Source organism: Trichosurus vulpecula, chromosome 1 (assembly GCF_011100635.1).
Source record: "Trichosurus vulpecula isolate mTriVul1 chromosome 1, mTriVul1.pri, whole genome shotgun sequence".
NCBI classification, from domain to species: Eukaryota; Metazoa; Chordata; class Mammalia; order Diprotodontia; family Phalangeridae; genus Trichosurus; species Trichosurus vulpecula.
Window position 1 is genome coordinate 283,514,828 of NC_050573.1, and position 16,644 is coordinate 283,531,471.

Consider the following 16,644-nt stretch of genomic DNA (forward strand, 5'->3'; position numbering starts at 1 on the left):
ATTAAAAAAGAAATATAAAAAAAGAAAAAGAAAAAAGGAAATATATTTGAATTTAAAAATAAAAAATACATAAAAAATAAAAAAAATAAATAATAAAAAAAGAAATGTTCTTTCCAGGTCAGTTGTTTGCATTCTTCTGTAACCTGGCTTTTGCCCAAGCCTGGGGAAGCTGAGTTATACTTAAAAAGACCCAGTAGTAAATGATTAAAAATACAAGCAAACAGGTAACATTGGTTTCAAACGAAAGCATGAGATTTATTAAAGATTAATCATTGCTAAATATGTTACAAGCTGCCTTGAAACTAAGAGTAGAGGAAATGAGCTTTCTTTCTTTCTTTTTTTTTCTCTTGTAAAATTTGGCCTCAGAGATGATGTTTTCTTTCAAAGGAAATAGGATGACAATTTGGCTTCTAATAACCTGAGCCTCTGATGTTAGGGCCAAATCCTCACCTTACTTCCCATTTCAGTGGAGCTGAGATGCATGAGAAACTCCTTTCAAAGTCAATTGACGAGTTTACTTTCACAGAAATTCACTGTAAGCAGGGTTTGTGTCTCTTTAAAAACAAGCAAGCAAACAAACAAAAAACAAAACGACCAGCCAATCCCTAACAGTTCTGAAAAACCAAGGCAAGGCCCTTGCTCAGAAGCCTTCCTGACAAGGGGGATGTGTCTGCTCTCGCTGAGATTTGGCCCTCAGTGACATCTCTCAGTGACACTTCTTTAGCAGATGCATTGTGATATTCTTCACTGCCAGCATTGTCTCTGTACATGTTGGCTTGATTAGAGACTCTGGAAGCAAAAATCCAAAATGCCCCGTGTCACGCAGTTCGAATGCAAATGCATAGGGTATTCCATTTTTGTAAGCCCAATCCATTGAGCTGCCAGAGCTCACATCTGAAAGAAAAAATGATTAGCATGGTTTATGCTTTTCTTATGGAAGAGCCGGAAAGATTTTCAAAATGATGTATGCCCCTGTTTACTAAGCTAGTAATGAATCCTGACAATCTAATTTTCATGAGAAAAATCAAGCAATAGTTCCTTTTTCTCAAGAGGGAGTAGTCAGCCAATTTTTGACTGAAGTTTATGTGCTCTTACCTGAAGTAACACTTCTATTCATACTAAAAAAAACCCATTTTATTGATACTTTTTAAAAAAGCACTGTTACTTCCCAGCATGGCGTAGTGCATGGAATGCTGGTTTAGAATCAAGAAACCTGGGGTTCAAAGCCCACTTCAGATGCATACTGGCTGTGTAACCCTGGTCAAGTCACCTAAAGTCTCTTGGCTTGGTTCCTCACTTGTAAAATGAGGAGATTGGGAAAGATAGCCTCTAACATCCTTTCCAACTCTAAATCTATAATCTATGATCCCAGTCCCAACCAACCACTGACCCCCAATCTTTCCCTGGAACAACGCTGAAACAAAAACCACACCAAAGCAAAAAATCCAGACATTGTCTAGGTCTAACACTGCATGCTTCATCTTGGACATATAGATTACCATCTGTCTGCCAAATGGCACTACCCATGCTATTCTACACCATAGTTACTCATAGAATCATCCAACTTTTTAGGGGTTGGCCAGTTTTGAGATAAGGGTGCCACCATTTTGTGAGGGTGATGATTAAATGAATTCTGCTTTTCAGCACCTACTTTAGCTAAGAGTGAACCTAGGTTACCATGCTTCGGGTCTCTATAGGTCAGAGGCCCATTGTGGCTACAGGGAGTAGCCAGAGGCCTGAAGATACATCATTGTGCTGCTGTAAGAGATTTATGTTTGTAGCAACAGCTTTTCATTTTTCAACCCAAGAGGAAGTGAGGTACAGAGGGAAGGGTGTGGGGTTAGAGGACCAAGGACTGAATCCCTTTATTGCCTACGACCTCATACAAGGCACTTCACCTCTCTGGCCCTGTGTTCCTTGCATGTAAAATGAGAGGTTTGGACTTGATAACCTCATAGATTCTTGTCAGCTCTAAATCTATGATGCTATGAACCCTATAAATGCTATACGAATGCTAGATATTATTAAATATTGATTGGGAAGATAATTTTTTTCCTTTTTTTGAGGCAATCAGGATTAAGTGATTTGGCCAGAGTCACACAGCTAGTAAGTATCTGAGATTGGATTTGAACTCAGGTCCTCCTGACTCCAGGGCCAGTGCTCCATCCACAGCACCAACTACCTACCTTGGGAAGATAATCTTTAGGGGTTAAAAAAGGTTTTAAAGGGTTGCAATGATGGATGGCTAGGGGAGGGATGGGGGATATAGCTTTAGGTTGACCACCATTCAAAAATTTATCCTGACCTGAGAAAAACTGCTCTCTAAATAATTGGCTGTCAATATGAGGCTAAGCACTTTTGACAGTAACATAAATTGACAGACCTTTAGGGTCATGTGTTCTTCAGGGCAAAGAAAATGAGTAGTGAGACTCAGAACAAGAAGGGTATGATGAGGAGATGTAATCACGAGTTGTTAATACTCATTCCTTTTCCCTCAGATGACCACACATAGATTTATCTGCATAAATGCTTTATCTCCTTACCTTGTAAGCTTCTTGAAGTTGGAGACCATTCCGGTTTTTTTTTACTGTGTTTTGTTTTTATCTTTGCATTCCTATACCCTGGAATGTTTCATGTGCTTAATAAATGCTTATCTGATTGGACTGAACTCAAGGGAAGCCAGTTATATTTTTTGTTGTTCAGTTGTTTTCAGTCATATCCAACTCTTCATGATCCCATTTGGGATTTTCTTTGCCTAGATGCTAGAGTAGTTTGTCATTTTCTTCTCCAGATCATTTTACAGATGAGGAAACTGAGGCAATCAGAGTTAAGTGACTTGCTAAGGGTCACACAGCTAGTAAGTGTCTAAGACTAGATTTTAACTCAGGCCTTCCTGACTCTAGGTCCAGCACTCTATTACTGTACCACCTGGCTGCCCTCAATCATATTATTCAGAGACTTTATAAATAAATCACTATAGACCTCCCTCCCTCTCTCTCTCTCTCTCTCTCTCTCTCACTCACACACACATGTATATATATGTATGTATTTACACACAGATGACATTTTCCAAGAAGATTTCTGAACTGGATTTTTGATGCATCTTAGAGTCATAAAACACAAGAATTTTGGAGCTAGAAAAGATTTTTTCATTTAGTCCAAGAAGAGTCAGCTGAGGCTTAAAGGGGTTAAGTGACTTACTCAATGTCACACAGATCATTAGAGTAAGACCACAAATCTAGCATTATTACCATCACATTATACCTCATTCAACCTTTTTCTTATTTAAGAAATATTCTCCTCACTGCATCGAAGAAAATTTTTCTTGCTGTAGCTGCTATAGGGATATAGAATTTCATAAAAATGAAGGGAAAAAGGTGAAAATAAAAGGTATATTTCCTAAATGCTGGGATATTTACTCAGTGATCTCATAGCAGATTTTAGGGCAGTTCAGAAGAGCCCTAAGAGCTCAATTGAATGCTTTCTGCAGTTATAAGATCTTTGTTTACTTTCTATTCATTACTGCATAGAATATGATCTGCTTTGAAGCTGTTTAAACTGGTAAGGGGAATTTTTGTCAGAATAATACAAAATTCATCACATATAAACCTTTTTCTGCCTCCTTAGCTAATTCAGCATCCTCAAAACTCACTTGAAGGGGCATGTAATTCTCCTTTTTCTAAGAACAAGTTAGGTAAAGAACCAATCCCAGGATATTCCCACATGGTACTTACACAAGGTGCTTGATGCAGGCCCATGTCTGTAGCGGACCCCATATGCTGAATGCAGAGCAATAACAGCATTATAAGCTGCAGATTCCTGTGTGTGGGAGAACATTAGAATTTCACATTACTAACCTCATTAAGGCTGGAACCTTTAGATGTGCTGACACACTTATGATTCATGCTCCAACAGTTACCTCTACAAGATATATTATGATGATATCAAAATTTGAAATACTAGAAAAACAGCAAGCTTTGCCACCAAAAATGTTTTAAAGTTTCTTCTTATTTGAATTGTCACAGCTAAGCATGCACAAGGTCCTTGTTGCACAGGAGTTAAATTCCTAGAGCACACTTAGAAAAGTATTTTTAAGTGACCTAGTAAATCTGGGTCATACTGGTACATGATTATAGAACCAATTTTTCTTTATTAAGGGAGAAAAAGGAAGACTTCCTCTAAAGATCCATGGTAAACCAGCAAAAGAATCAGGCTAGGAAAAATATCTCTAATAAATTACAAATGGATTGACAGGACCTTCCAGGAATAAGGGACAGATCTTTTTCTTTGTTTTTTTTTTTGTCTAGACCTATGAAAATGAAATTATTGATATGGGGAACTCTTGGTGTTGAAGATGAGCAACTCTTCTGTAAATTATAGAAGTTAGGTGATTTCTCTGTGGTCACATACTCAGTATGTTTCAGAAGTCAGACTTGAGCTCTGAAACTCTAAGACTTCCCAACTATATCTCACCACCTCCCAGGGAGTCCACAGTCCATCTGGACTCTGAAACATGTAGTAGAACTATGATTTCAAGCATATCCAAACAAGGATGAAACATTTGAATGACAGAGAAGACTGTTTCTCACAGTGTAGACAAGTAATGATCTGCGCTACAGGTGATGAAATCAAAATTGTATATGTGTGTGTGTGTGTGTGTGTGTGTGTGTGTATGCTCATTTCAGAATTTCCCCCCATGTGCTTGGGGGTAATCTTCCACTTCTCAGCCAATGATCTTGCTAAGAAGTACAAGCTGTGTGTTTCTCTGCAAATTCACTATTAGTACCAGTAGTAGTATCAAAAATAAATTACAGAAATACTAAAAGTTGGAAAAAAACTAGCAAAGTTAACAAAAGATCCTAATTGTGTGTGATTCATCCTTTAAAGTATTGTAAAACACATGGTTTCAACACAGAGTTTAATGGAGGTATTATGTGTCAAGTTAGAGGAAAAGAGGTATGCTGATACCAGTGCATAGCCCTCCAGTTTCAAATCACCACTGAATAATTTAATACTTAAATTGAACAGCCATTGGCAACATGGTATTATTTGCTGAACTGGACTAACGGTTTCTGTCTTCAGTTCTAAAAGGCAGGTTTAATAATTGCCTACTAGGAGCAATGCATTGTTATGGGTATTAGAAGATGAAACAAGACATAGAATACTTGTCATTAAAGAACTTCGAATGTAGTAGCGGAAATGAAATAAATACCTAAGTAACTATAATGTGCCTCTAATATGACAAATGCAGAGTTCAAACAGAGCAGTATGAGAGATCTGAGATAAGAGAGATCATTCATACCAGAGGAATCAGGCAAGGTTTTATGAAAGATGGGATGTATGAGCTGTGTTTTAAAGGAAGGGAAGGATTTTAACATGTGGAGAAGTGGGGGAGATAATGCTGGAAAACAATGTGCACACAGGCAAAGAGGAGAAAAAAGGAATGAAAAGATTGGGGAACCACTAGTGAGTCGGCCAACAGCATTTATTAAACAATTATTATATGCCAGGCATTGTGTTAAGTGCTAGGGATACAAAGAAATACGGAGACAGTATTTGTCCTCAAAGAGTTTACATTTTAATGGTGGAGATATAATGTAAATAATTAGGTACATACAAGATATATATAGAGTACCTGGAAGGTAATTTCAGAGAGGAAGGTAATTGCACTTGGGGAGACTGGGAAACGGCTCCGGCTGAAGATGGAATTTGAGCTGTCTGGAAAGAAGGCAAGATGACTAAGAGCTAGAGGTGAGGAGACAGAACGTGGAGGACAAGCATGGAGGACATCCAGTGAAAATACATGCAGTTTGGAGATGGAGTATTTTGTGTTCAAGGAATGGCAAATAGGTCAGTGGAGGTGGATTTTAGAGGCATTAAAGCAACAGTCTGGTTTGCCTAAAACACTAGGTATCCAGAGGGGGGATAGTATGTCATAAAGGAGGAGGGAACAAGCATTTATTAAACACCTACTATGTGCCAAGGTACCGTGCTTAGTGTTTCCCAAATATTTTCTCATTTGATCAGGTGGGTAGGTTAGGATTTTGATTAGGAAATTTGATTAGGAAAGGTAGATTAGAGTAAATTAAATTGGAGTGGGGTTGTCTGCAATGAGAAATTTGTATTATGTTAGGTAAGCTCTGAAGAGGCACCAGAGATTTCTGAGTAGAAAGACTGTGTGGTCATAACTACGCACATTAAGATTACCCTGGCTATAGTATGAAGGACAGAGAGTATGGAATGAGCATTGGATTTAGTGGCTTGAACCCGGGTTCAAATTCTGACTCTGCTATTTGCTATTTCAGATAATCTATCTCTCTGGGTCTCATTTTCCATATTTATTAAATGATGGGTTTAGACCATATGATCTCAAAGTTTCCTTAAAGTTCTAAGTTTTATGGGCCTATGGCTGCAGGGGGAGAGATTGGAGGCAGGGAGAATAGTTAAGAGGATATTCATTAGCCCAAGAATAGTTAATGAGGGCCTGAATTTGGGTTGTGAAGGTGGGAAGAGAAAGAAGGGAATGGAAAAAGGAGAAATTGTGAGCTAAGGTTGATGTGTCTTGCTAACTAATTGGATGTGGGGGTGAGGTCTTTCTGCTTTCTCTCCAATCCATGCTCTGTTAACTTGCCAAATTGATATTCCTAAAACACAGATCTGATAGTATCATTTCCTTACACAACACTCTCCAGAGAATTACTATTTCCTGTAGGAAAAAAATGCAAAGTTCTCTATTTGGCACTTAAATCTCTCTGCATAAGACTTCCAGCTTCCTTTCCTTCCCCCACTCCCCCTTTTAAAAATGAATTTAACAATCACCAACAGCTACAGAATTTTCCATAGATGAAGGAGAACAAATAACATGATTGAATATGAAACCAGAAACCTCTGTTAGATATAACTTGTTTTTAAAGTGTATATTAAATTTAACAAGGTAGTAAAAAATTTGTGTCCCTTTCTGATCTTTTTTTGTTTTCTTCTGTATATTTACAAAATGTTTTATTGATACTCTTTTCTTTTTTTCTTTTTCTATCTCTACTGCTTTTCATTAACTTTCTCCCTCCCTGCCCCCAAGCTTTCATCTACCTATCCAATCATTTTGTATTATACTCTTCATATACACTCTGTTGTCAATATATGATATTCTAGCTCTTTCCTTTAATGGCTATACTCCATGCCTAGACTATATCACCTTCTTACCTCTGCCTTACACAACCTCTCACTTATTTCAGAGGACATCTGGGCTGCTACTTGGTACTAGAAGCTTTTCCTGAACCCCTCAATTGTCTGTGCTGTTTCCCTATTGAAACTTTTTTGCATTATTTTTACTTACTTTGGATTTACCTATCTATGCACATGCATCCTCCTTGGAGAACTAAAGTTCCTCTAGGGCAGATCTCTTTGATTTCTGTCTTTGTATCCTTGTGGCCAAACAGAGTGCCTGGCATATAATGAATATGTGTCAAATTGTTGTTGTGTTTGTCCTTAGTTTTCTAAGAGGCCCATGGCATCAGGGAAATGATGACATGACTTGCAGTTGACTTTGATTTGAGTGAGGCAGGGCTGTGCAAGGTCACCAGCTTCACTTTCTTCTCCAGAACCATTCGGATCCAGTGACCAGATATTCATCAGGATGACTGGAGATGACCTGGGATGCAATGGGCCACTCTGGGCCTTTTAGGCTCAGGCCCTTTCATGTACTCACTTAGAGTGAGGTAACTCCCATTCAGTGACTAGGCCTCTTTAAGAAGTGAGTCAAGGGATGGCCCCTTTAATTAGCAAAAAAGATAAAAAAATCAAGCTGGAAGAAGACCCCCAGAGTTGCTGTTCCAAAGAGAAACAGTTACCATTGACATTCACTCTAAGGCAAGAGGGCCCAAAATACAGCCATTAAGTGGAGCAAAGGGAAGGGACCTATTGTGGTCCACCAGTTCACTCACATGTCAAATTAAATTGAAAGGTAAGGCTCCAGGATGATTCCAGGGACTTGAACCTTAATGATTGAGAGAATGGTGGTGACATTAAGAGAGAGAAGGAAATTGAAAGAGAGAAAGATTTTTGGGGGGGAGAGATGATGAGTTCAGTTTTGAGTTGAGTTTGAGGTGATAGAAAGGTATGATTAGTGAATATAGCTATAAAAATCTCTGGGCTACTTTCAGTAGTTAGCCAGCGTATTACGATAGTTACAAGCATTGTGGATTATTACATTCATCTTCAGGATCTCCCCACACCCCCTAAACCACCATAATCAACAAAAGGAATGGAGACCCATATATAACGTTAGTGGCTAAGTCCTGAAACCCATAGAGGTTAAGTGATTTGTGCAGGGCCACACAGGAATTGTGTAAGATATGAGGTTTGAACCTAGCTATGTTGCTTTTATAGTTTGGAATTAAGGATCTAAATAACTACATATCTCAAGATAACTATGAACAAATTAAATCCCGTAACAATTAAAAAGTATTAACCCGAACCTACCTCGTCTTGATTGAACACCAGAGAGTACTATCTCCATGGTGAATGGGCAGTGGAAAATTGGTTAATAAGACACTGAAGGATGAATGATGGGAACAAAGGGATGGCATAGATGTTTGAACAATATTAAAAGTAGGAAAAATGAGATTGTAGGACTATAGCTCTAGCTAGAATTGAAAGGGACCTCGGTTATCATCTAGTCTAGAGATTTTTAGCCTTTTTTGTGCCCCAGATCCCTCAGGCAGTCTGGTGAAGCCAATGGATCCCTTCTCAGAATAATGTTTTTAAATGTGGAAAATAAAATATACACGATGAGAAAGGGAAACTAAAGATTTTTGAAAATCAAGATATAATTTTCGCCCCTAGAAATCTACCCATGAACATCTTGGGGAGGGTGCAGTCTTTGGACCCCATGTTAAGAATCCTTAATCTAGTTTAACCCACTCATTTTACATATATCGTTCGTGAGAAATTTGAGATTAAGCAAAGGAGATTAAATGACTTGCCCAAGGTCATACAAGTATACTTTTAAGAGATGTGACTTTAACCAAGGTCTGTGAACTCCAAAGCCCAGGTTCTTTTCACCATAGCAAGATGAAAATAAACACAATAGTGTAGGCTCTTGGAGATAAGAAGCTGGACTCTGTAGAAGGAGATTTGAAGGACATGCATAGAGAGTTTACTTTCCACAGGGTCAAATGATAATAACATAAAAAATCCAAACCCTGTATTAACCGCCGTAGAGCCATTGTAATGAGGAGCTCTGAATCTTGGCCAAGGTTAAATACGATAGAACAAAATGTCTAAGGGATTAATATTTTATAAAGATAAAAGCCCACTTGGGCATTTTCTAATAGTTTAATAGGCAAATGCTAATAGTTAAAGTATAAAGGCTATTTTTATTTGGGCTTTTCTAATTAAGACAGTGCAGTGGAGTCTTACTAGAACAATATCCTTGGGATCCACAGTTTAGAGGTAAGATTGCTTGATAGGGAATTCCTTTTGATACTTGAGTGGCTAAGTCCCTTTCAATGGGTCACAAAACAGACACAACAAGGACTTTCAGAAAGAAGATCATGGGTGAGGTTGCAAGGGAGCCTACTTCTTTAATGTTAAAAATGTGCATATCGAAATGGACCTGTTTTACACTGAATTTTCCTCCACTGCTAGCAACAGCAGAAGATACTATACCATAAATACATTTTCTTAAAGATCCAATTTTAAAAACTCAAAGTACTTCTATGTATAGTAGTTTCATTTTTATATGGGCAGGTTTTTAGACAGATATATCCAGGGATTTGGTAGCATTTACTGAGTAATTAAATCTTATTAATTCTAATTTACTTTTAATTAATTACAATTGCATTATAATACAGTTACAATTATTTACCCAATAAAATTAATTAAAGTCCTGGATATGTGACAGAGGTTATAAAACTAATCAAATGCAGGCTGACCTTTCTCTCAGACTTGTGATAAGAATGCAAATAGGTTGGCAAAGCATATGATTATAGCTAAAATCTATATTAAAATCAGAAAAAGAGCTACAAAGCCCACCTTACCCCCTACAGAATGTACAGACACCAAACCAGATACACATACATATACACATGAAGTTAGGTACTTACAACACAGCTGAAATTGGGAATTTTTGCATATTTATAAGAGTAGGGGTAGAGCAACATCTGTGCATAAGCATGGAAGGACAGGTAGGCTCTGATGTGCTTCCTGCGTTTTCGGAGAAAGTGAGCTACGGCCTTCACCTCTGGCTCAGATTCGGGAAAAGGCCCACAGTATGTATCGTCACAAGGGTGAAAGGAAGCCCCTTCATCTACAAGTTGGGGAAAAAACACATTCAACAAAGGGGGCAGGGCACAGAGAAACAAAACTTATTATTGCTATGGCACTATTATCTTTTTTATTTTCAGAAATAGTTATCACAAAGCAATTCATCCAAATTTTCATCTCCCAGAAAATTAACAAAGGACAAGATTTAATTCCTCATGTGTCATGCAGTGGCAGTGCTAATGGTGACTAGCTAATGATTTTCTCATTGATACAGTATGAAGTAGCCATTCTATCTGCTGGTTGTTCTTTTTTTAGGGAATAGATTCTTTTGGGGATGACAAAGGAGAAAATAAATTCATCTGACGGGACATCTTGTAAGTTCCAAAAACAAACCTGGAGTACTTGAGTTGAGCTAATTCTACAAAGTAATCACACTAATGCTCATGCTGATAGGTCATATCCTGTTACAGAATTTCAGAGACTAGGCATCATAGAATAATAGATTCAGAGCTGGAGGAAACTCAGAGAATCTCTAGTGATGGGGAATCACTATCTCTCAAAGCTCATTTTTTTTCGTATTGCTCATTGTTCGAAAGGTCTTTACATTGAGTCAAAATATGAATCCCTATAACTTCTACTAATTGGTCCTAGTTCTGATCCATTATAGAGGCAAAGGTTTGACATTTTGGGAATAGGAACATAGAAAGTGGATGGTAAGGGCAACTCAAGATTACAGATTAATGGGGAAAGGAGGGAACAAGGAATTAAAAAGTGGAGGACAGAACATTATTGAACTGATAAACTATAATGGAGAGAACCTTAGGGAAATCAAGGTGAGGACAGAAAGGAGGCTCAATAGGAGGGAGGTGGTACAAGAGTAGCAGATTGTGACCAGAGTACAAGATATTTGAGGGTTATGGCAGGGTCCAGCATGTTCTCCTTTTCTGGACTGAAAGTAGAGATGACAGTCAAGCAGACTGAAGAGATAGTTTAGGTTGACTAACTGTTGATTGTCAGGTGTGACTGTATGTATGTAGGGATCAATACTGTTATAGAGCTGTTACTTTTTTAAAAAAAAATTTTAAAAATGCTTTTTCTTTTTGGAGGGGGAAAGGCAGGGTAATTGGGGTTAAATGACTTGCCCAAGGTCACACAGCTAGTAAGTATGTCAAATGTCTGAGGCTGGGTTTGAACTCAGATCCTCCTGACTGCAGGGCCAGTGCTCTACTCACTGTGCCACCTAGCTGCCCCCTAGACCTGTTACTTTAGAGTGGTCTAGTTTAGAGAGGTTTCAAGTTTGACTGTGATGAAACCACTTCCTTAAGAGCTGTGTAAATAAAATGCTTTGAGAGACTTTGAAGTTCTCTGACAACTTTTAAAGATAATATCTTTGTTTTGGCAGTATTTCAATTTTTCTACAATCCGTAACAATGGCATTTCTACTTCTTCCAGAAAACAAAAATCCTCATTTTGCATGACAAAAGATAATTTATGAGTACAGTTGGGGTTTAATTGGAGAATGAATGAGGATAGACCTTCAGGCGCCATCCTATGGAGGGTGTGCTAAGCTTCCCACCCAACTTCTAGAGAGTACATGTGATTCCACGATGAAGGGCTTGGGTGTTTTGGGATAGCAAAATCACCCCTGATTTTGCCCCTTTGTCTTGTGATGACATCAAATGGTATTTGCATCAAGAGGATTGCCCATTGAGCTAGAAGAGCTCCCCACTCAGTAGAATCTAACAAGGAAGACAGCTTCCATTTTCACTCTCTTCTTTCTTGTTTTTGTAACACGTCTGGCATATAGCTCCTCCTCTCTGAATTTCTCATGAGGGGTTGGAGAGGGACATCTCTACTAAAACTAAACCATAGAAATGGCCAACTACTGGCATATGGCAGCCTGCCCACTGCCTTTCAACAGTAAATGCTGCAGAAGGAGAGCATATGGGGATTGGATGGAAAGTCCAGTGGAGGTTAAAGTCAATCTAGTGGAAGCTAACATTTGGGAGGAGGGCACAAAAAAGGAACCAGTATAAGCATATTTTTCAAAAGGGCACGGTTTTTGAGAGGCACCGGTAAAGGGTTGTGGGCACAATTCTCATCAGTGCGGAACTCCACAGCCATTCCTAATAGCCTCTCTCTGCTTTGCTGATCTTGACAGCTTCAGCCCTTTCTGGGATTGGGTATCTTTTAAGGTGGGTCAGTGGTGTGAGGGCCATAGGTTGAGCAGAAAGAGTAAGAGTCACAGAGGGTACAGCAGGTGAGGAACAAATAGCACTGTAAGGGTTTGCTATCTTATGGTGATGGAATAAAATCTTATGATGGCATAAGTAACTTAGAAGAAATACGCAGATTAACAGAACAAGAAATAGGTTATCTAAGCAATAGAAAATACGCAGATTAACAGAACAAGAAATAGGTTATCTAAGCAATCTGTTATCAGAAAAACATGGCAGTGACCTTCAGGGAAGGTGTTCCCCATTGACTTTGGAGCCTTTGTTTATACCAGAATATGACTCTGCCTCTCTAGGAAACTCCAAGGACATAAATAAGTTCTAAAAATAAGTGACTGTAACAACCACTTTTAAAATGTCCACTCTTTTTTTTCAAATAACATCTTTTATCCATAAGAGTAAATTTGCAGTTGAGTAATTTTTACATATTATAATTCTGATATTTTGCCCAAACTTAGAGTAATAACTTGAAAATACCTTGCCAAATGGGAAAAGTCTTAAAAGGAGATACGGTATTTACATTTGGACTGAACTAGGGTGATGGCAATCTGAGTATTGAAGAGGAAATAGTTCAAAATATATTTTAGAGATAGAATCCATTGGATTCAGCAATTGATTAGATTGAGAGAGGAGAGGGTCAAAGATAATTCTGAGGTTTCAAGTCTGGGTCACTGGGATGATGGTGGCGCGATTTTCAACAGAAATGAAGATGTTGGGAGGATATACAATAGTTTAAGCATTTGGATATTCAGGTAAGCAAGAGCAACTGCTTACCTGAAGGAAAATTACACATTTCATTGGGAGCCTAGGGAACAAAATCTCTCTGACAGGTGTGATTCTTTTCTGGTTGTGTAAAACTGAAGGGTTTCTGGGATAGATACTCGCAAAGACCCATATCATCTTACCCTTTTGCTTTTGCCCTGAAAAGATGGGGGCTGCTATTTGTTATGGGGAGGAGAAAATGCTTTAAGAAGATATTTCTGCAAAGTGATGGAGCAGGGACCCAGCAAGCAGAGAGAGAGACTTGCTATGAGCAGATATATTGAGCAAGATCTGGCTGTTGAGAGAGTCAGACTGGGAAAGGCACAGAGAAAGGAATAATAACTTCAGGAGGCCCAGAGTGTTACTTAAATCTTTGAAAATGGATTTTGAATAAGCAAGCATTCTATTTCTCCACCACAAGTTATATAAACTGTTCCACTGGGGGAAAAAAGTCAGCCTTGGGCTCATTTAATGATGTTGTCTGATAAGCACGTTAGGCACCGAGACACTGCTACAGGATATTATGTCTTGGTTTTAATCTGTCAGTGCTGTTTGTCACCAATAAAGTGTCAATACAGTGGCAGAACTAGTAATGATCCCAAGGCATCTTGTTTTTTTTTTCACCCAAAGCCCAGGTATTAGTCCCATAATGAGACAACAGTCTAACTCTGAAGGGTTACAGAACGTAGGAAGGGCATTAGGGTCAATTTAAGTAGTGTTAATAATAATTATTATTGTTATAATAGCTAGCATTTCTATAGCACTTCCTAGTTGGCAAAGTTCTTCACATATATCATCTTATTTGGTCCTCATAACTACCGTATGACGTAGATTTTACAAATGAGGAAACTCAGAGGTTAAGTGACTTGTCTGGGGTTACATAGCTGTTGTTGTTGTCCTTTGTTTTCAAAGAGGACTAATGACATCATAGGGTGCTGTCTTGACTTGCTCATGAACTGGATTTAAGTGAGGCAGAGTTGAGCAAAGTCATCAACCTCACTCTCTCTTTTCGAGTCATTGAAGTTCAGTGGCAGGACAAAAGTCAAGATGATTGGCGATGGCCTGGGGTGCAATGATGTCTGACCAAGCTCTAAGGGTTTTAGCCACCTTCGTGGCCATCGGAACAAATTATTTTTATTCACTTATTTTTGCAGGAGAAAGTCTTCATTTGCTCAGGATAGACATCCCCTAACTAACTCAGCAATGGGTTTGACCTGGTTTAGACCATCTGCTGAGATGGTTTTACTGGGGCATGGCCACGGTGCATGTTACATAGCTAGTAAATGTCTGAGAGAGGATTTGAATTCAGATCTTCCTGATCTCAAGACCAGCACCCTATCCACTGCACTGCCCAACTGTAGCATTAAAATCCTTGAATCTAGGTTTAAGATATATTCTTGATGGTTGAGCACTTCTGAAATACAAAGAAAGGACTTTTCAATTCTACAGAAAACACACTGCTTCTGCTTTATATGTGCCAAATAAGAAACCTTTGGAGGCTGGTCTAAATCTGGCTTCAGGCATATTCAGCTCAAGTATATTTGCTGCATTTCAGAAGAGCAGGTGATGAGAATTCTGGAGTTTTAGAGAGTGGCATATGCTTGAAACATGCAAAAATGAAATACTCGATATCTGGAAACAAGATAAGATAAAAAAGCATTCATTGTCTAGGAAAAAGACCTGGATGCATCTACTTTATCTCTCTGCTATAGTAGCATGAAAGTCCAAGCTGCTAGTTTTCCTCAGTTTAAAGAAACAAATGCACAATAGCTGAGGCTGAGGGCCAAATTCTCTTCTCTGTCCCCACATGCAGAACAAGTACAGAATATGTAATCGAGATCTGCAGTGCAGATCAGAAAAGAGAATTTGCCTGTTAATTTTGGGCTTGTGAAATCAAAAGGCTTGTAGTTCTGTGGCTCTCTAATTTGTGTTGTCCTGGTAAAAAACCATTCCTTAGTCTTTTAAGTGTTTTTATTTTCCTTCCTAACTTCCTATGGGTCCTCTTCTAAGAAACTTATGAATTAAAAATAAAAAACAAACCAAAGACCATGTCTATCAGAGTAACTGTGACATTAGAGTTTTTATTCTATTTTATTTTTAAATAGGCAGTTCCCCAAAGTACTCATTGTCAGTTGATTGAAATTTGAAGCAAATATTTCCCATGGAAAGGTGGTTAGCATTTCCAGAGCAGGTCACAAAAGCCCATTTAAATCATAAAGCACCTGAAATATATGTATGAATGTCATCTCCTCAAAATACTCCAATGTAGCTTGTGGGTCTCAGAAGAAATCTATCCTGGAAGCAAGTACTAAGGGATTAAATTTCAAGATATTTCAAATAGAAGAATATACCTAACAAATGGAAAAATTCATAGGTAGTATTATTGCCTACCCCGCAGACATTGATTATCAAATGCCTATTTTCTCATCTCTATAAAAGGCTTTTGTAGAATGATATGCATACATAGTGAGGCTATTCTTATAAAAATATGAGACAGAATCAAGCAGGTTTTCATAGACACTTTTCTGCATCAGGCTATACTTCAGCCACAAAATTAACTGAAAGGCATAGAGAATTCAAGATCCTACAATATTTGTTGTTTGTTGATTATAAAAAAGCAGGTGAATTGGGAGAATAAAATGAAGCAGGATCTCCTCTGACAAGGTTTCTGCCATGCCTATGTTATGATCATACAAGGTTCCTTGCTACATACAACCTGAGAAATATATTTTTCAAAATATTTAAATCAATTTAAAAAATAGATTTGATTTTTAAAAAATATGAATATAAAACCAAATATTTAAATATAAATAAATATGAAATTTAAAATATAAAATAAAAAGAATTTAAAAATGAATATAAAACATAAATAGGACATAAAATATGGAGTAATGATCCATAAAGATGTTTACTGCTGTCAAAAATGATATCCTATTACAGATCCTAAATGTAAGAGGGATAGCCTAAATGTGGTGAAGTCCTCCAGATACTCCTCTTAGGGAATGGTATTGTGCTGATTGTATCAAGTCCCAGAATTCTACAAGGTTTATAGGGTTATAGATTTAAAGTTGGAAGGGAACTTAGAGACCATATAATTCAATCCACTCATTTTACAGATGAGAAAATTGAAACCCAGAGAGGCTAAGTTACTTCAATGAACCAATCTACAAGTATTTATTAAGTGGTTACTATGTTCTAGGTATTCTATTAGACACAGGGATATAAAAATAAAAAAGAAATAGTTCTTTCCCTCGAGGAGCTTAAATTCAATTGGGGAGACAATATGTACATATATAATTATATATGTGCATATAAGATATACAAATGCAATGGGAATATGGCGGATCCTACTATTTTGCTTGACTGATGCAACCTTTCCCTACTG

General features: G+C 37.9%; 1 protein-coding gene across 1 annotated transcript in view; it reads right to left on the bottom strand.

The window, feature by feature from the left end:
* Positions 1-706: 706 nt before the first annotated feature.
* CPA6 (carboxypeptidase A6) overlaps positions 707-16,644 on the bottom strand; it is a 337,239-nt gene continuing 321,301 nt past the window's right edge. The window contains exons 9-11 of the mRNA XM_036742096.1: positions 10,104-10,306; positions 3,735-3,819; positions 707-894 (exon numbers count right to left, since the gene is read on the bottom strand). Coding sequence (XP_036597991.1) covers positions 707-894; positions 3,735-3,819; positions 10,104-10,306 — 476 coding nt within the window. The remainder of the gene's footprint in view (positions 895-3,734; positions 3,820-10,103; positions 10,307-16,644) is intronic.